General features: G+C 45.6%; 1 protein-coding gene across 1 annotated transcript in view; it reads left to right on the forward strand.

Annotated features, from left to right (window-relative positions):
• ARMH3 (armadillo like helical domain containing 3) overlaps window positions 1–20,566 on the forward strand; it is a 258,948-nt gene that overhangs the window by 85,996 nt on the left and 152,386 nt on the right. Inside the window, exons 22-23 of the mRNA XM_054983193.1 lie at window positions 6,964–7,090; window positions 13,480–13,555. Of these exons, the coding sequence (XP_054839168.1) occupies window positions 6,964–7,090; window positions 13,480–13,555 (203 nt within the window). The remainder of the gene's footprint in view (window positions 1–6,963; window positions 7,091–13,479; window positions 13,556–20,566) is intronic.

Consider the following 20,566-nt stretch of genomic DNA (forward strand, 5'->3'; position numbering starts at 1 on the left):
GGAGTGTACTTAATAGTCCTGTTCTCCATAATGAATCTCCTTGTTTCAAGCTGTGTTAGTCTGTAGTTGCAAAATAGTAAAGAATCCAGTAGCACCTTTAAGACTAACCAACTTTATTGTAGCATAAGCTTTTGAGAACCACAACTCTCTTTGTCAGATGCATCTAAAAAAGAGAGCCGTGGTTCTCAAAAGCTTATGCTACAATAAAGTTGGTTAGTCTTAAAGGTGCTACTGGACTTTTATTTCAAATGTAGTTGGATTACTTGTAATAACTACTTAAAATGTTTTTGGCTTGTGGTGATAAAGGGCATAAAGAGTGTTCCTATCCCTGTGGAATGCCAAAGCCTTTGAGCAAAGTTGTTCAGTAGTAATATAGCTAAGGTAGGGGATGCCTCTTCATAAAATAATGGTGTTACAGTGTTAGTATTTAGAGCAAAGCCCCATGGTTAGGTTTTTGGTCCCATCAGAAACTGGCCAAGGACAAAGAGGAAAACCTCAGAAAATGATAATAATGTGGAAAAGATGACCATGTACGCTGTACAAATGACAGTCAGGTGTGTGGCTTAATAGATGAAATCTGTGCTTTTAGAGTTTTGGATGACTGACAGCAGCTGGTATTCTTTGAATACCATTGGGTGGGGGCGGAAAATGTATTATCAATGAGTTCAAACTCTTTTGAATTGCCCTTGACCCATTTCAGTTTGGTTTCAGACCTGGATTTAAGATAGGCAGTTTGGACAGTTCTGGCAGGTAATGTCCTTCTTCATGATCATAAAGGAAATGTGTCTGTATTGATTCTTCCAGACTTGTTGGCAAATTTGACACTGTTGATCATGATACCTTGTTGGAATTTATAGGGTGTGTGTTGAGGATAGCTTTCTTTAATTTTTTCCCTAATAGGACAAGAAGAATTTCTTTTGGGATGTGGGAGACATTTAAGGGGCTATCTTATCCCACCTCCTGACTGGAATATAATTGCTCAGGGATCTCCACTCCTCCCTGTATCTGAAGAAGGGAGCTTTGACTCTCGAAAGCTTATACTCTGAAAATCATGGTGGTCTCTAAGGTTCCACTGGACTCAAATACTTCCATGTTATCCCCTGTGCTGTTCAGTGTTTGTGAATTCACTGAGTGAGATCATCCATAGCTTTGAGATTGGTTATTATCAGTATGCAGATTATACCCAGCTCTTTCTTTCTTTATCTAAGCCTTTAGAAGCTGCTATGATTATTTTGAACCAGGGTATTGAGGCTGTGATCAAGTAGCTCAATAACAAGGTGGAGGTTGGGGAAGGTGATGCCTAAATAAAGATTAATTAATCTGCTAATTTTGAATGGGATAAATCTGACTTTGATAGGTCACGCAAAGAACTTGGGGTGCTCTTGGACTCAGCTACTGAAAGAGTAGGTGGGTACTGTTGCTAAGAGCATCTTTTTTCAATTGCATCTGGTTTATACTCAGTCTTATTACTTGGACCCCTTTAACCTATGTATGATACTATACATTCTATAAATACAGATCTATGCTACTATAAATTGTAGATTGGACTACTGTAACATGCTGAATGAGGAGCTGCCCCTAAAAACAATTCTGAAGCTTCAGTTAGCACAAGTTACTGTGCTTTGCAAGTTTCTGAAGCTGCCTGCTTTGAATATGTAATACCTGTTGCAGGCCAGCGCTGATGGGGAGGGGAGGGCAAAGTGCAAGACAATAGAATACACCAGACAACCATGATGGAGTTGAAAGAGGCCACAGCGTTATTGATTTACAGCTCATGGAGCATTGGCACTGCATAGGGCAGAGATCCTGCATCAGCTGACCCACCTGCCAGCCAATAACCGCTCCCACCCCTTCAGACTCTTGCTGAGTGCGGGAATCATGGGATGATGGTTAGTGGGATACCATGTGGGATCTATGTGGATCCCCTGCCACCTCGGAGTGAGGATGTCCTGACAGCCCCCAAGCTGGGCAGGCACCTGCCATGCCTCACTCCCTAGATCTCTTAAGGGGATCCCCATAACAGGGAGACTGTGCTCGCAGGCCCTGTTTCTTCCCAAACAGATCTGTGCCCAATGCCCAAACCGCTACAAGAGCCACAAAACGGCGCCTGCCAAAGCTCCTAGAGCTGCAACTAACCCAGCAAGCCATCCGAGATGTCCTGCAACCAAACGTCCTGTCCCCAGCTAAACAGTTGCACCTTGTTGAGCTAGAACAAAGCCTCCACTCTGAAAGAAATGTCTGGGTGAGGTATCACCAAATCACCTGAGTCCCAACAAGCTCTCAGAGTCCTGGCAATCTTTTTCCTGGCTAGGTCGACCCTGTCCAGGTTGGCAGCCACATACTATGAGCAGCCCCAACAAGTCTGACCACAGTATGCGCATCTGAGGGAAACAGCCACAGAGAAGTTCCGGGTCAGCCATGATAGAATGTCTCAAGCCCAGGCCCTGCTCTTCTGCCCATGTCATTGTCCCCCAACTGGATGACCAGGGCATTGGGTGTGTGTGTGTGTGTGTGTGTGTGTGACTGGTGTAGCAAAGAACTGTCAGCACCAACGAGTCCCACAGCATTCCCCTGATGGCAATCTAGGCAATGTTGACAGATTCATCCAGGCCAAGCTGCCAGTCCCATCTGGATGAAGATGTGTAGAGACCAGCCCAATACACAATGCTGTGCCTGCAGATCTAGAAAGATTTGCGTTGACCTGCAGAGACTGCTAAGAAATAGTAAATTAGTGTGCAGCCCCAGGCCCAGCCGAATGTTGGCCCTGTAAGCACCAGACTTCCACCTCCCTATGGCCTGGATGCAGAGCAATATTAAGACCAAGATTGTCCACTATTGTAGCAGCCCCAGTCCAAAATGAGTAAGTTCCAAACTCCACAGCCAGGAAGCCAGCTGCCCCGGACCTGAGGATGACGAAGAATTAAAACCTGGTCGGGGGGAGTAGTTCTCATGAATTAGGAAGGTACCAGTGTGCTGAGGGCAGATGGCGAGGTAGGCCCTGGTGGCTTGGACCGGACACAAAACAGCATCAAAAGAGGACCTCAGGCAGATGCACTCCCTGTTCCCCTTTTGATAGGTCTTGGACTGCTGCAGGCAGATGTGGACTGTGGCTAACAACATGCCCACATCCCGGTCAGCTTTGGTAACCAGCTCCCTTATGCTGAACACCCCAAAAAAGACCAGCAGGAAGGCTATCTGAAAGGGCTCAGTCTTGAAAGATGAATGGTAAATACCAGGGAGCTGCTGCAGGATGCTGACCAGAACAACTATGGTTATGGGAGCCACCTGCCTGCAGAGCTCCGTGCTCCATGAAGTAGTCCAGGTAGCCGTGGTCTTGCTAAAAAAGGAAATGGCTGTCAGTAGGCACCCTGTGGTCCTGGGGGCAAAGACCTGAGCCTCAGACATGCCAGATAGGGAAGGACCATGGAGTTAAGTCAGTGCGCTGAGCTACCAGAATTGGTGGCAAACAACAAAACTTGGAATCCTCCAGAAGGGTGGGAGCGATAGAGTTGAGTACTCCCTGTATTATGGTATGTTCTCAAGATCCCACAGGGCTGGAAACTGGTCTGGGGTATGCCATGAAGTTTGGGCCAGGCTGAAGAACCTCTCCATCAGGAATTGAGACAGTGCCCGCAATGCTGTTATCTCACATTCTACATACTGGGCTGAAAATGAGATGTTAGCAGAGGGAGAGACCAACATGAACCTGCACACTAAGCGCATGACCTTCTCAGAGGTAGAGGAGTGCCTTTTTAATACCTGGACCGTGACTGGATTGTTGCACCAGAATCTGACCCATGTCTCTGAACCACTCTGGCCACACAACTATTGCCACTAGTATGGAGAAGAGCTCAAGGAAAGTGAGATCCCGTAGAATGTCTGACCTGGCCCAGCCATTGGGCCACCTCTGGGCACACAATCGCCTATCCAGGTAAACCCCTGTAGCCCATGCTGCCCTCCACATTGGAATGTGCCTGCAGGTTGGGCCTCAGCTCTCACTGTTCCTGCCACAGCAACACCCCATTGAAGCTAGTAAGGAAGGTGAGCCAAACCCCAAGTCTTCCTTGATGCTGCTAGTGAGATGAATGTGGAAGAGCAAAGGCCCCATCCATGACCCTGGCCAAGCGAGCGTTTAAAGGCCTCTGCAGGGAAACCACTCTGCAAGCAAAATTCAGATGCCCTATGATAGACTGGAGCTCCTTGAAGGTGCATTTTTGACAGGAAAGTGCCTGACTAAGAAACTCCTTCAAGCTCTTCAGTTTGTTATGGGTGAAGCAGGACTGTCCCTGGACTGAGTCCAGTTTGATCCCAAGGTAATGAGCTGAGTAGCTGGCCCTTCATTTTTTCCCCTGGCTAGGACTGCCAAGTTGTGTGCCAGAGCCTGGAAGGCTCCCAAGTAATTCACGCAGGCCAAGCTGTCCTGGAGACCTACGATCAGGAAATCGTCCAAGTAATGTCTGATGTGTGGGTACCCCATTTGATCCTTTACAGCCTATTTCAAAAATGTGCTGAAAGCCTCGAAAACAGCCCAGGCAGTTGAGTAAGCCATCAGCATAGCCTTGTTCATGTACCACCCATCATTAAACTGAAAACCCAGCAGGCAGAAGTCATCAGGGTCCATAGGAAAGAGCCTGAAAGTCAACTACACATTGCTTTTGGCCATGAGAGCGCCCAGGCCATGGGACTGGACCAATCTAACTGCCTGATCAAAGGAGGCATACTTTACAGAGCACAGCTCAGGGATTATGGCCTTGTTAACCAATGAACCCTATGCATGTGACAAATGATAGATGAGGTGGTATTACCAGTGGCCTTCTTTGGGACAACTCCTAGTGGGGATACCCTCAGGTTGGGCAGGGGAGGGGAACAGAAGGGGCTTGCAACCCAACCAGTGGCCACCTCCTTCACGATTTTGGAAGAACTATACCGGTCAGGTCCCTGGCAGCCTTAAGGTTGCCAGACACAGAGGGAACCTGGGGGTCAGTGAAAGGGGTGTGGAAACCCTTGGAGAACCCCTCCCAGAGGTAGCGCAGCTGGAGGGCCTGTTAGGGCAGTGCAGCAAAAGGAGCTGGAGAGCTGCAATCCTGATGGAGGTATGCGCTGTCCCCAGGCCTGTGAAAGCCTGGTTACTTCCCATCACTGGCCGGTTGGGCAGAGGAACTGCCAGACCCTCCCTCCTTATGGGAGCTGTCAGTGGGGGAGTGGCTGGCTTGAAAGAGCTGCTGGTCACCTGAATTGCATGGGCATGCTGGCCTGGGATGCTGCCCCATCCTTTGTGAGGGCCCGGGTCCTTAAAACGTTGGTTGGTTAAGTGCCAGCCCTAGTCAGGGTAGGTTGCCTGTACCACTCCCATAACTTCATAACCCTCCAGCCAGTTACTAAAGGTACGCTTTGCCGCATGGTTTTTGTACCCCTTCCTATCTTTCTTGGACGGGGGAAGTTCACCTACAATCTTCTACCTTGGATTTGATCAAGGTGAATACATCTACATGATATCCATCTTGTATCCGCTCCTTCACCTTGCTAGCAAGGTGAATGCTGGTGGGGATCCTTGTCTTCTGTGAAGGATGGGCTGTTATACTGGTCCCCATTGGCATGGACGGCTGCCCATACTTCCTGTGGGGCATTCCCTTCCCCCACAGGTCCTCCTCCACATTGCCCAAGCTGGTAGGCCAGGAACATGGGTGGCTGCCCCCCAATACTTATGATCATCCTCAGAACCACCCTACAATTAGGACTCATGTGAGGTTCCTCTGAGGTATCCTCCCTTTGAGACCCTCTCCTGGATTGACCGTGGGGACAATAGCTCTTCTTCCTGAAGGGGTGTTTCTTCCACTCCGGGCTGCTGAAGTTGCTGGAGCTGCCAGAGGGCAATGATGGCAATGCCTGGCCCTGACTCCCCCAGTAGTGGCTCGTGTGCTGGCAGAAGTCTTGGGAGATGGGGTTGCCCCGGCCTCCGCTCTAGCAGACTTTGCTGTTGCAGTCCTCGGAGGAGGGATTCCTGCTTGTCCCCTTACCAACTGGGCTCTGGGATAAAACCTCCCCACTCTCTTGTTCACCTGCTTACAAGCGCTGGGACCAAAATGGGGAATTTTGTGCCCTCCCCTCAATGCCATGAAGGTGAAGGCCATTCCCCCCCCCCCAGGAAAGGAGGCAAGCTATCACTTGCTGGCCCCAGCTGGAGCTGCTGGCCAATGAAAAGGATCAAAGTAAGGGGTAGGAGTTGAAGGATGCCTCGAAGGGATGCAGCCCACACCCTGAAGTAGAGCTGCTGCTGCGCGCCACCAGCCCTCACCTGTCACCATGATTGCAGCCTGCCACCTTGCACCAGTATCTCCCTCTCTTGCTGCTCTCGATGCACCTCCCAGGTCCATCACTCTCTCCCTGCCCTCAACTCCCAAACCAGCCTGCCCTAATTGGCTGGCCTAGGATTCAAACTGGAGCATTGTGCAGGCTGCCGGGAGCCTCCCCATGCCTCCAAACATGGTGGCCGCCATGCACCTACCCTCCCCACCCCTGCTGTCTGCAACCAGGGCCCACAGGTGAGTCTGTGGGGCCAGCAATTCTGAAACATCACTATTGGCTGGCGGTGTGCTTCAGGGTTCAATTTACCAGAAGAGACTCAAAGGGCATTCTTATTCCTCATTTTTAGGAGGGTTTGCAAATTTGTCTTGGTTTAAGACAGCCCTTCAGTTATGTTGTAGAAAGAGGCATTTTACTTTAGTTTTTGCAGGGTTGTTTGTGTTTTATTGTAGCTGCTTTCTGTTTTTATTGTATTTGTTGCTTGTAGACACTTTGCTAGCTGCTTTGAGTTTGCAGAAAGGAATGACATAAATCTTCCAATGAATATCTACAAAGATTAAGTGCCAGCTTCATTATCTTAAATACCAAAACTCCTTTCTTCATGTATCTTCTGTCTTACTTTTTTTCTGTAGTAATTTCAGCAGTCTTTTCTTTTTAAAGGTGGTAAACCTATTTAATATGTTCATCACTTATGGAGATACCTTCCTTCCAACTCCTAGCAGCTATGATGAGCTATATTATGAGATCATCAGGATGCACCAGAGTTTTGATAACCTGTATTCCATGGGTGAGTAGTGTTAGGTGGCTTGGCTTGCACTTGGCAGAACACACAAGACATGAATAAACTGTGTGGGAGAAAGTGTGAGACTGCAGATCAGGATGTGACTGTCAGTGAAGATATGAACATGAAATAACCTTGTTTGAAAGGGTAAATGTTTTAGATGAAAGACTTTTAAAAAATTGATCTTCCTCAAGAGTAGGCTTATAGACATAGTACTGTTTGGGTACAGAATGATCACCTGGTTCAGTGCTGTGTACATGGAAGTGTATGTGTTGCTATTGCCAGATATGTAATATTGAAAATAGTAGCAAGCACACATTGCTCCCTCATTTAGAATGAACTAAGCTGCTGTGTGCAGAGTTCCCAGCTGGGAAAATATGCTGTAGTCAGAGAGCAAATGCAGCCCCAAAGCCAATCAGCAGCAGGAACCTGTGCTGTAAACAAAAGGTGGAAAAAAATGTTTGATGGATGGATAACAAAAAGTTTGTCTTTGTTCTTCTGTGCAATCCCACATTGGGACTGCTCCTGCGCAGGCCTGCTTTGGAGAGAGGTTTTTAGCTCTAAGACTTCAGAGGGGGTGCCTCCGCCCGTCCGTGCGTGCGTGGCATTTTCCCACCCAATGCTGCATAGAGATGCAGAATACCTCCTTGTCCCTCAGTTCTCTTTTCACCACTGGTGAGAGAGAGGTCTTCTCTCTCTGTCTCTTTGCTCTACTTACCTCTTTGAACATTTGATTCTATGTTGATAGTTTGATAGTTTAGAGTCTTATAGCTGAGAGTTGATAGTTTAATAGTTTTATAATATAGTAGCCGTGTTCTCACTAGGATCACTAAGGATCATGTCGCAGAAGGCATTCAAAAATTGCTCCAAATGTGACACAAAGATGCCGCACACAGACGAGCACAATTTACTCTGCCTGGGTGAGTCACACAATGTTGCTGCTTGTCGCCACTGTCAAAAGTTTACCCCTAAGATGCACAGCAATTGGGCTTCTCGTCTTAAAGCAGCCCTGTGGGAAATGATCTTGTCAGGATCCTCTAAGCCAGCAGCAAAACTATCCACAGAGCCAGACCTGACCACCCATTCCGAGACCTTGGTTCCGAAGACCGGGTGGCATGGTCAAAACATCAGTTGGCTCCGTCAACTGCTTCGGAACTGGCACCTAAGAGAACCGAGACTAACCCGAGGAGGAGAATGGGCTCCTCAAAACGCCGTTCCCCAGAATTGACGAGGTCAGAATAAGCTTCTTTGGAACTGGTTTCAAAGAAGGCCAAATCAAAGACGAAGCATTTGAAAAGGCGTGCCTCTACTCTTTCTCATAAAGAATAGCATCGTTCGGCATCATCAACCGCATCTTATTGAAGAGGAGTTACTTCGCCCACTGCCTACACCATCCCCCCCCATACACCCCGCTCTACAGCAGGAAGAGGAAGGGGAAAGTATTAGTGAAGATACGGATCAGGCATTTTCTGTGGCTCCCATTTTGAGTCCTCTGCAAACAGATAGAAATGCTCCGGTTCCATTACCATTGGCTCCAACAGCTGGAATTGCAATGCAGTTGTTCCCACCAACTCAGCGATATACCCTGTTCTTCTGGACTCCTTCATCGATTCTGACGACCTCGAACCCTTTGATTCTAGCATGGCCATATACACTTACCTATCAAGCACCAGCTCCAAACTGGCAGGAATTTGTGTCTTGGCTACAGTCGGCTCCATTAATGCCTTCATCTATGGCCCCCGCTCCAGTACAGCATCCACCATCTGAGGCCCCAGGCACATCTTTACATCAGTTCCCATTACAATCACTTTCAGCATCGGGTTCAGAAGAAGTCATTGAGACAGTGTCTCAGTTAGACAAGATCTCCGAATTAGCTTGTGACCTGAGGAAGTTGTAGGGGACCCTACCATCTTCCCACATGGAAGACTACTGGCTCGTCTCTGAGCAAATGTTCAGAATGGCCAGAGTACTAGAACTGGACGTTTCCTCTTCCATGCCCAAACCTAAAAGCAAGGTGCTATAGGCCCTTTACTCTGACTGTACCTCATCTGTCAACTTCCCAGCAGTGGAGGATTTGTTTGACATATAGCCCATGGAATATGGGAGAAGCCAGCCTCTACCTCTGCCACATCACGCGAAGTGGAAGGTTATTATAAGCTGAAGCAACAAGATTGTGCATTTCTTTTCAATCTGCCTCGACCCTCTTTGAGGGTTGAGGGTGATTGAATAGAAGCTGATCCAATAGCCCTCCTCATTGGTTACAGAGGAAGTTCAACCAAAACATAAATATGGATCCCATTCATCACCAAGTGATAAAGAGGGGCATAAATTAGATTCACTGAGGAGGAAGATATATTCATTTGTGGCCCTGAATTTTAGAATCTCAAACTACCAGACCATCATGGGGTCATATAATTTGTTTCTCTGGGAGTTACTGTCAGCATATATAATGAATCTACCTGAAGACAAAAAAATCCCTGGTTCGTGTGCTCCAAGGCAAGGCTGCCACAAATGACGGCAGCAAAACATGAGGCTGACTGTGCTGCAAGAAACATAGCTTTGGCCATTGTCCTGTGTAGGCACTCCTGGTTAAGATCCACTGCACTGACTCCTGATAAATGCAGTAAGATTGAGGGCTTCCCATTTGAGGGAACATCGCTCTTTGCAGAAAAGACAGATGAATCCCTCGCATAAATGGAAAATAATAGGCGAACTGCATGCTCTTTGGGAGTCATCACTCCGCATCAGCAGTACCAACAGCAACACTATAAATACTGCACCCAGGGACGTCAACAGCACCAACAACGGAACCCAAGGTATAGTTACCACCTTATCAGTCCCACAAGGGATACTCTTCCTACCTTCATAACTCTGGAAGATGATCCAATAGCCCAAGAACCAAGCAGACTCAACCTCAATACCCAAAACAACTTCAGAACCAGAAATCTGTTTTCTGACTGACCGTCACGTCTAATGTGCAACACTGTTCCTTTCTGGACAGCACCAGTGGGAATTGATGGCAAGAACCCAAATGATTCTTGGGTTCTTGCTATCGTTAGAAATGGCTATTGTTTGCATTTTGTTATGAGGCCACTGCAAAATTGGTTCATTAGGAAATTTGACCCCCCCCCCCTCAGAGATCTACAGTCTAAGTGCCTCTCAATCCCCAGAACTATCATTAGGTCGCTGCAATGGTGGTCAGTTCTGGATAACTTACTTAGAGGAATCCCCTTCGGCATTCACCCACCCAAAATTAGAGGAACGATGGATGCCTTTCTTTTAGGTAGAGAAGCTCATTTTGAGGAATTCTCAATACAGAACATCTTGTCAACAGTTGAGTCCAAAATGCACGTAAATGTCTTAGAGTTGAGAGCTATACGTTACTTGCTTACCTCTTTTGCAGATCTGCTATGTGACAGGAGAGTTCAGGTGCAAACAGACAACACCACCACACTCTACTACCTGAACAAACAGGGGAATAGTTTCGCTAACACTCTGCAAGGAGGCCACATGACTCTGTGCATCCAAAGCAACACTTTTCCTCAGGCAATACACATTGCTGGTACTACAAACACCAGGGCAGACACATTGAGCAGTCTCTTCAGACCACACCATGAGTGGTCTGTCAAGGACAGATGTATCTGCCCAGTCTTCACAGTGTAGGGGTTCCCAGAGATCGACCTCTTTGCCACTTCGGAAAAACACCAAGGCCAAGATGCTCTGCTCTCAGGTGGGATCAGACCACTGGTCCATTGGGGATGCATTCTAGATTCCTTGGGACAGGGGACTGTTCTATGCTTTCCCATCAATACCTCTAATGCCCCAGGTCCTATGCAGAATCAGATATTACCATTCACATTGCATCCTCATTGTTCCTTTCTGTCCCCACAGAGATTGATTTCCCCTCCTCTGGGAAATGGCCAAAGGACAATTCCAGCAACTACCAGGGGCCCCAGATCTACTGACAAGTGGGCAGATATTGCACCACAATGTTGTCACTCTCAAACTTACATCATGGCTATTGTTCCCAAAACACTAGACTTCTCTGAAGAAATAACCCAGATCCATCTTAATGCTAGGAAACCATTTACCAGGATTTCATATGAGTTAAAATGGAATAAAGTTACATATTGGGTGATAGAGTGAGGGAAATCTCCCTTTTCATGTCCCTTACCTTTGGTGTTTGATTATCTTATCTCCCTTTTACACAGAGGCCTCACTGCCTCTTCCAGGCATTATAGTTATGAGCTATAACCCTGTTCCTGGTGCCGAAGGGGAGACCCCATCCTACTCATTTCTTTGGCCCACTATAATTCCCAGATCTCTTGAGTCTACACAGGAGTTAGTGCTGTCTTTCCCACTTTAGCCCAAGGACTTCAGGAACGTACTGATTTCACTTTTAAGGGAACTTCTTCTCTTCCTTCCTCACACAGAGAACTCTCTGGGTGACCCCTCTCTGGTCAGAAGCCGGACTCCAACTCTCCTCACTCTTTTGTTTACTCCAACTGTCAATCCCTCAACATTCCATCACCAACTGCCATTTCAGGCTAGCTACAAAGAGGAGGGGGGGGGAGAAACATGTCAATCATCCTCTTTACTGTCCGGCAATCTCAGCATTTGAAGCTGAGTCCATCACAGGTGACATTACCAGTCTTTTCCCCAAGCCCTAGATCAGTACTAGAAAGTACACTATACACTTTAGATGTAAAGAGAGCTTTATTATATTATTTCCATAGAACAAGCCCCTTCAGAAAATCACAGACTCTTTTTGTATGTTGTGCAGGTTCACGTAAGGCAGTATCTAGCCAATCTCTCTCCAGATGGATAGTGGCAGCCATTAAACAATGTTGCTTTACAGCAAAGACTCCATGCCTGGTGATAATCAAGATAATCAGCAGCCTTCCTGCGGGGAACATCCCTTCGAAGTATCTGTCAAGCTGCTACATGGTTGTCTGCTGATACGTTCATCAGGCTCTACTCTGTTGACACGAACTCTGGATCAGACGCAGCTGTGGGGAACACAGTGCTTCTGTCTTTATTTGCCTAAAGTCTCCTCACACCTGCCCCCATGGATGAGTAGCTTGTTATTCCAATGTGGGGCTGTACAGAAGAACGAAGATGAATACAGTGTTGCACTTACATGTAACTGTTGTTCTTCGAGTGTCTTCTGTGCAGACACACATTCCCTCCCTCCTACCCCACTATGAGGAGAGAAAAGTTAATTACTCCTCTGGCAGCCTAGGAGAACTGAGAGACGAGGGGGTGTTCCACGTCTCTATGCAGTGTCAGGCAGGAAAATGCCACACATGTGCAGAAGGGCGGAGACGCTTCCTCTGAATTCTTAGAACAAGAAATCTCTCTCCAAAGCAGGCCTGTGCAGGCGCAGCCCCAATGTGTGTCTGCACAGAAGACACTCGACAAACAGTTACAGGTAAGTGCAACACTGTTAAACTTGTTCTGCAGAACAAGCAGCACATGGCTGTGCTGACATCCACAGGGCCAGGTCAGTGCCGTCTGGAAACAGAGCCCCTGCAATAATTTTTTGATAGAGGGGTAAGACAGAAAAAGGCTCAGGAATAGAAGTGGAGAGAAGTATAGTATAGAATAAGAATTTATCAAGGAGACAAGGAGCTAAAGAGGGAAGGAATTTTTGGCATTGAAATATAAACAGTGTATGAAAGCTTTCACAGGGCTTCTGTGGTGACTGCAGCTAAAGGAGATGGTTTTTGAAGGCTATAACTGCTCTGAAAGGTGGCTGTAAAAGATTCTTCATTATATTGTTTTGTGCTCATTGAAGTCTTCTCAGAGAAACCAGAGGAAGTTGCTGTTTATGGGCTGCTGCTTCCAGATTTTACATTGCAGGCCAAACTAGACATGATATTGAGGGATGCTGGAATGGGCCTTGATAGTTTTTGTTTAAGTGCAAGTAGGAGCAGGGTGGGGGTCCTTGTTTCAGGTTGGGATTCTGGCATCGGGGAGGTTTGTTAACACCACCTTCAGTATGTTGCTGACTTCATTTGTCTCCCATCCACCTACCCCATCTGAGACATTATTTTCCCTGGTGGAGAGGCAAGGCACCAAAAAGACAGCTGCCATCTTTGGAGAAGAAAGAGAAGGAACTGGTTAGAAAAATGGTGTTTAGGTCAAGGAAGGTTAAATGCTCCTTTCTAACATGAACTCCATGCTAAATTTTCCTTCCCTTCTTCCCCCATCCCCACAGCTATTTGTTTTTAAAAGTACAAAGGAAATAGTGATGATAGCATTTGGGTAAAGTAATGGTGCCTGTATGTTAGCCAAAATTATTTCTACATTTATAAGATTTCACTTAGCTATATATTCTGTTTGAAAGTGCTTATGCTCTTGTTGATATAACCCTATTTCTGTTTCTCTTCTAGTCTTGAGGCTATCAACCAATGCTGGTCAGTGGAAGGAGCCAGCCAGCAAGGTGACTCATGCCTTGGTCAATATACGGTAAGAGAAAGAATGAGTTAACCACAGCACAAAAGGTAGGGTTCTCTGGAGATCTCCCAAAATTACAACTGATCTCCAGACTACAGAGATCACTTCCCTTAGAGGAAATGACAGCTTCAGAGGGTGGACATTCTGGCACTCCACTCCCCCCATCTCACACTCCTTGTCTGCACACCCCAAATCTGAAGGAATTTCCCAATCTGGATTTGGCAACCCTAACTAAAAGGTTTATTACCTGTTTATTCTTTCTACCTGCCTTGTTCTCAGGACATTTTTACTGTATCGCAACACTAGTGGGTTTTTCAATTTGGTGGGAATGGCATCATAAACCCGGGTTGCTAATTTGAGTGAGAGCATCACCACTGCAGTAGCTTTTGAACTTGGAGCATGACAGATCATGCAGTCTTTCAAATAGGCATTGAATGACGCTCCAGAAGGCTTTGCTGCATTAGATTAAGTTGTTGTGAACAAAGTGTATTTCAGTGCATCCATCGTCTATATTATTAGTTTTTTGCTGTTCCTAGGATTTCTGTTTTCTGAGCTATGCACATCTGTGCGCATCACCCCCACGGCATCTCTATAGACTAATACAGTTCTTCTGGCAGGAAAGTTGAGTCTGATGGACTTTCCTGCACACTGAAACTCTTAAACCTCTTGGCTCTTATAGGAGTTGCTTGAGTCAACAGCATCTGGTTTCTTGGCATGCTGAGTGAAGCCCTGTGTGGTGACTTTGAAAACTGACCCCCCAAGGCAGTGTTTTAAGAGGTGTCTTTCCAATGGTGTTAGTGTGTGTTGTCTGGATGGACACAGGGAATTCATGTCTGAGATGCAGAATCAACATATTTGGACGTGACATTTGATGTGCCACAAAGTTCTTTAATATTTGTCACATTGCTGAATGAGACTGTCTGGAGTTGTCAGGTTGTGAGTTACCATAGGCAGATTACATCCTGCTCTATAACTAGGACCTTAGAAACTACTGTCTTGATCCTAAACAACCTTGAGGTTGTGGTCTGGGGGCTAAGGGCCAGACTTCATGTTTCAGTGGCCCATGGGTCCAATCCATAGCTGCTGCTGCCATTTCAGAGGAAAATGTAGCTATTTCAAACTTCTTGTGAGGGACTGATCCTGATTGGGCCCACAGTGTAGCAGCACCATATGATCTTGTCTCCCCCACGCCTTTTCAAGTGCTGAAGCAGCTCCCATGACTATTTTGGCAATTGAAAAGGCATGGGGGGACCAGATTGCATGGTACTACCGCTGCTGGCCCAATTAACGTTCAGTCCTTGTCACAAATTCTTCTCTAAACTGGTGTCGTCCATGGCTTCGACCCGTAACCATTGTAATGTATAGTTTTGCTTTAACACAGAACTAACTAAAATTTAAACAGACAAGACAGAGGTGGTGGATGGCTAGTGAGTCTGATTTTGGGGGATGGGCAATGATCTGTTTAACCTAGATTTAGTAAGATTGCCATTTGCAGATCAGGTAAAGAATCTTGGAGTGTTTTGGGCTGGCCTTATTGTTTGAAAATCAGGTTGATTCTGGTTCTGAAAGTGCCTTCTAGCAGCTCTGTTGTATACATCTGCTTTTCTTCTTGCTAATGGATGTGAAAGTTGGACCATGAAGAAAGCTGACGGGAAGAAAATTGATTCATTTGAAATGTGGTGATGGAGGAATTTTGCGGGTACCATGGATGGCGAGAAAGACAAATAAGTGTGTATTAGATCAAATCATGCCTGAATTCTTCCACCAAGTTAAAATGACAAGCTATCGTACTTTGGTCACTTCATGAGAAGACAAGATACTCTGGAAAAATCAACAATGCTAGGAAAAGTGAAAGGCAGTAGGAAAAGAGGAAGACCTAAAGCGAGGTGGCTTGACTCAATAAAAGAAGGCACGTCCTCCAGTTTGCAGGATATGAGCAAGTCTGTTAATGATAGGATGTTTTGGAGGTCTTTCCTTCATAGGGTCACCATAGGTCGGAGGTGACTTGACGGCATGTAACACACACTAGCCATGTAAATCCATGGTGAAGTAACCTCACTGTCTGACTAATACATTCTACATGGGCCTACCCTTAAAAACAACTCCAAAACTTCAACTTGGAAAGCACAGGTGCCCAGCTGCTATGCGAGTCAGCTGGCAAGCACATATTATGCCTGTTTTGAAGCAACTTCATTGGTTACATGTTTGTTTCCAAGCTCATGTTAAGGTCCTGGTTCTTAACTAGAGATGGGCATGAACAGGGGAAAAAAACCCCGAACTTGATGTTCGTTGTTCGTTGCCATCCATGAACAGGGATTCATGAACATCGACGGACATGACATGTTCACGAACATGTTCCTAGTTGGAGGTTGTGGGAGCCAGAATGGCCCCCTTGGGACTTAGCTGAACTTGAGCCGGGGAAAGGAGAGTCCATGGATCTCCCCCTTTCATGTCATTTTCTCTTTACAGTGGCAAAAACTGGACTGTCTGCTGGAAGCTAATTGAGGAGTTACAAACTGACCTTCCCAATGCCCAATACCCACCAAATTTGCAGGGGACATAGTCCTCACTATCCTCTGAAGACCCCCCAAGTTTCAGAGAGATTGCACCCTGGGAAAGGCATGATACGTGGGTCCCTCCCTTTCCTGTCATTTTCTTTTTACAGTGGCAAAAACTGGACTGTCTGCTGGAAGCTACTTTGAAGCCAGAAGGAAGCCAGAAGGCATTCAGACAGAGTTCAAACAGTCCATGCCTATGTTGCCAGGGGAATTGATTGAAAGGCGCCAGACTGTCTGGCTTTACGAACGGCTGACGAACGCCACGGAGAGGGCTTGGAATGAATACATGTTCGCCGGGAACAGGGCCTCGCGAACAGCTTGCTCGTGAACAGCGGATTGGGCTGTTCGTGGCTTTTTTTTGTTCATATTGTTGTTTGTGCCCATCTCTACTCTTCAGAGTCCTTCATGATGAAGGACCCCAGGTCCGAAGGGCTTGCTCTCCCTATATGAACCTATGTGCCAATTACATTCCTCTAATTGACTGCTGCTTGCCCCAGAAGAACACAGTACTTCTTTGTCAGAGTCTGTGCCTTCTGTGTTGTAGTAGCATTGTTGTGGAGTGGGTTGCCAGAGGGCTCCTTCACTGCTGTGTGTGTTATGTGCCATCCGTTCGCTTCCGATTTATGGCGACTGTATGAATAAAAGACCTCCAAAATGTCCTATCATTAACAGTCTTGCTCAGATCTTGCAAACTGGATGACGTGGCTTCCTTTATTGAGTCCAGCTTCCTTTATTGGGTCTTCCCACTGCTGACTTTTCAAAAATACATGAAAAGCAATTTGATATGGTTTTTCAGTGATACTTCTAGGTGAAGCATTGGAGTGTTTTGAGGTGTTTTGTTATGGTATGTTGCTGCTGGGATTTTATTTTATTGTTACAGGTACTACTGGGTGTTCGTGTGGTCTGTTTTGAACCCTTTAGAGGAAAGGCAGGAAATGATTATTGATATTTAAAAGCAGCAAACGGCCTAAATAATAGATCTTCCACATGGGTACCCATGTTTACTGAAGAAGATATTTTGAAACGTGGTTTGCTAGTAGCCATAATGTTTGGATATGTGATTGTTTTTCTGTGATGTTTACCAGGTCTCATGTAATGTCTCATACACTTTGTAATGTATAATATTTTTTATGAAGCTCACCAGGGTTTGTGTATTTTTGCCATTCACCGTTTCTTGTATATAATCTTTGGATTCAGTTATATTTTGACATATATCTGCTGTATAAACGTATTTATTTATTATTTATTATTTTGATTTATAAACTGCCCATCCTCAGGGGCTCTGGGCGGTGAACAACAGTTAAAATCAATAAAAACAAGAAAACCATAATTCTAAAATCAACATACAATAAGCAATAATAAAATAAATTAACCAAGTACATTAAAGTGCAATGGTGGGGAGAACTCCCCCACCCCAAAGGTGGGAGGCCGACATGGCACCTTCCCCTTCAACCACTGAATGCCTGGTGGAACAGCTCTGTCTTACAGGCCTGGCGGAACAATAATATGTCCCGCTGGACCCAGGTCTCCATTGACAGAGCGTTCTACCAGGCTGGGGCCAGGACTGAAAAGTTTCTGAATTAATAGATTTTTCACTCATTTTTCATTGTTTGTGGGTATAGGTTTTTGTTACACTTTGTGTGGTCACACTGTCTTTCATAGGTCCTTGAAGGGATATCTTTTGTTTTATTCTGAAAGTGGAAAGAGAGCTCCCCCTCTCCCATAGTACTGAAACTCGGGGGCACCCAAGTTGATGAGCAATAGGTTCAGGACAGACAAGAGAAAATACTTACTTACTCAATTATTAATTGAATTGTAGAATTTGTTGCCAGCAAACATAGTGATGGCCATGAGCATAGATGGCTTTCAAAGATAATTTAATGGAAGATAGGTCCCATTAATTAGTGGCTGTTGTGGAACAGTCCCACTGACCTGTGAGCACTGTCTCTTTTTGCCCTCTGGTTGTTTAGGGGTAACTAGTGGCAGTTCAAGATACCTCCTGGCATGTGTTGCCTATGTGGTATCCCCCTACCCTTAGAGGAGCTTTTGCTCATTCTCTTTCGTGCCCACTGCTGCCAGTTGGCCTTTGTGGGAATTGCCTATGGGGAGGGCCAAGGCTCCCCACTTCCTTGTGCAGAGTTGCCACTCTGAACCCTGCCTTGTGCCCAGTCTCCTGCTACCCAGTGCCTGGTTATTGTAGGGATTGTTTACTGCAATTGTGTATCACTGGGCAATCAGCCAATTGACAATAGACCACCCCCTTCCCATCACACCTGTTTTAGATAATGTAGTTGAACAGTGCGAGTCTGTGTGGTATGGAGAACAGCTACCAGTATTTAAGAATTAAAAAATCATTTATTATTACCTTAAACTTGTACTGCAGGAAAGCCCTGGTTACAACCAACACTCCCTTTTTCTTCACACAAGCAGAACTTCAGGTGTTCTCTGCTTAACTCAGGCTTATACCTCAAGAATACCTTCCCTTTGGGGTTTGAATCCCACAGCTAACACCACCTTTGCCATTTTTCCCAGTTTGTGTGACCTATATATTTCTCCCTCCTTAGTGTTCCTTAGTGTTGCCACCAAAGGCAACTTGACAGCACTTTCTACTACCTCCAGTTGCCATATAAATGTTGAAAACAAAAAAAATCTTCATCCACTTGTGGAACACAATGACAGAAGGAGATAGCCAAAACAGGGAGAGTTACAAAGTTTCAGTGCTACAACCAAGAAGGTCATTTCCTGGGTTACCCATCTAGCCTCAGATGGTGAGGACAGCCAGAAAAGGCCTCCATAGATGACTGGAGTGAACAGATAGAAGAAGATGGTCCTTAATTACTGATCCCAAGCTGTTTACGGCTTTAAGTGCCAATACCTGCACCTTGAATTGAGCCTGGAAGCATATTGGGAGTTAGTATAGATGGAACAAGACTGGAGTGTTATGGTCCTTACAACTCACTGCAGTCACTCACTCTGGCCGCAGTTCCAATTGCAGCTTTCAGACAGCCTTCAAGGGCAGCCCCATATATAGCACATTGCTGTAATCTAATCTAGATGGTATCAGAGCATGCACCACAGTAACAAGATTTTGGCCATCCAGGAAGAGCTACAGCTGGCTTGCCAGCCAAAGCTGGTGAGAGGTGCCCCTGGCCACTACCAACTTCTTTAACGAACAAGAGGCCTAGGACTAGCAGCACCCCCAGCTATGAATCTGCTCATTTTAAAGGGAGTGCAGGCCCATCTAGAACAGGAGATATTCCTATTCTGGATCAACACACACACCCCCTCCAGTAGCACCTTGGTTTTGTCAAGATTAAGTTTCAGCAAACCTCCAATTACTAGTGGCAGCACATCCAAATAACAGAGCTAGAAGGCAGCATCAGGGAATATCTTTGTCCTTTGTGTCCTATTTTGGTTATACAGGGCAACTTGTGTGAAACAGGTTGCTGGACTAGATGGACTACTGGGCTTATCCAGCAAGGCTCTTCTTATTTGCATCTTTTGGGTGACATTTAAGAAGGCTGCACTAAGTCAGATACCACACCTCTCCCTGGGATTGTGGATTTTAACTTTGACTCATAGCTGTTTTGTAGGAGGCTGCCCACAACTACATTTGAAAGCACTTTATGTTATAGTGTTGCATAGTTTATATGTTGTTTAATATATCAGTCTTAGAATTGCTTATGCTCTGTTTGACATTTCTTTAACTCTATTAGATTCCTGCTAGTTTTAAAGCTTTGCAAATTTGCATTTATATACCCTATTACATTGTTTATTGAAATGTCCTTGAAATTGACTCTACTGACTCATACTGTATAATCTGTCTTGAGTGTCGGTGAGAAAGATGGACTATAAATAATGTAAAAAAATAAAAATTGTACGTGGTTTATGTATTTCCTGGACTTGCCATTTCACTTGAAAAATATGTGCCAGTTATTTATCATGTGGTTTTGTCCATCCATCTTCTTAATTCTGGTTTTAGGGTAACATGATATTGAAGCAACTCCATAGCTGAGGATTCTATAAACTTTTTGTTGGGATTTTTGCAAGTGTCCTACGTACAGTCATGAAAGAGTTAAATTGTTATTCTGTTTGTTTAGTCAGATAGCTGGTTAGCATAGGACCACTTAGGCCTCGAGTAAAAGTTCCCACCATAGAAAGGGGAGATTTTAGTCTAAATGAAGCAATCTAGGATGGTCTATTGGATGTGCGAAAATTTTGGGGGGGGCAACTAGCTAGCAATATATACTAGGGTTTTATTGCTCTTTGTCTCCGTGTTCACAGTTCAGTCTCAGTCTCTAAGTTTCTATCTCTGAGCTCCTAGTCTAGCCATCAAGATGTAGTTAGTTAGTTCATTGTCAGTCTTCTGTGCATTCCCGCATGGGACTGCACTTGCACAGGCCTACCAGCCAGAGGATTTTTGGCTTAAAATTTCCACTAGAGGGTGCTTGATGCCTCCCAGAGT

This window comes from Eublepharis macularius, chromosome 6 (genome assembly GCF_028583425.1).
Source record: "Eublepharis macularius isolate TG4126 chromosome 6, MPM_Emac_v1.0, whole genome shotgun sequence".
NCBI classification, from domain to species: domain Eukaryota; kingdom Metazoa; phylum Chordata; class Lepidosauria; order Squamata; family Eublepharidae; genus Eublepharis; species Eublepharis macularius.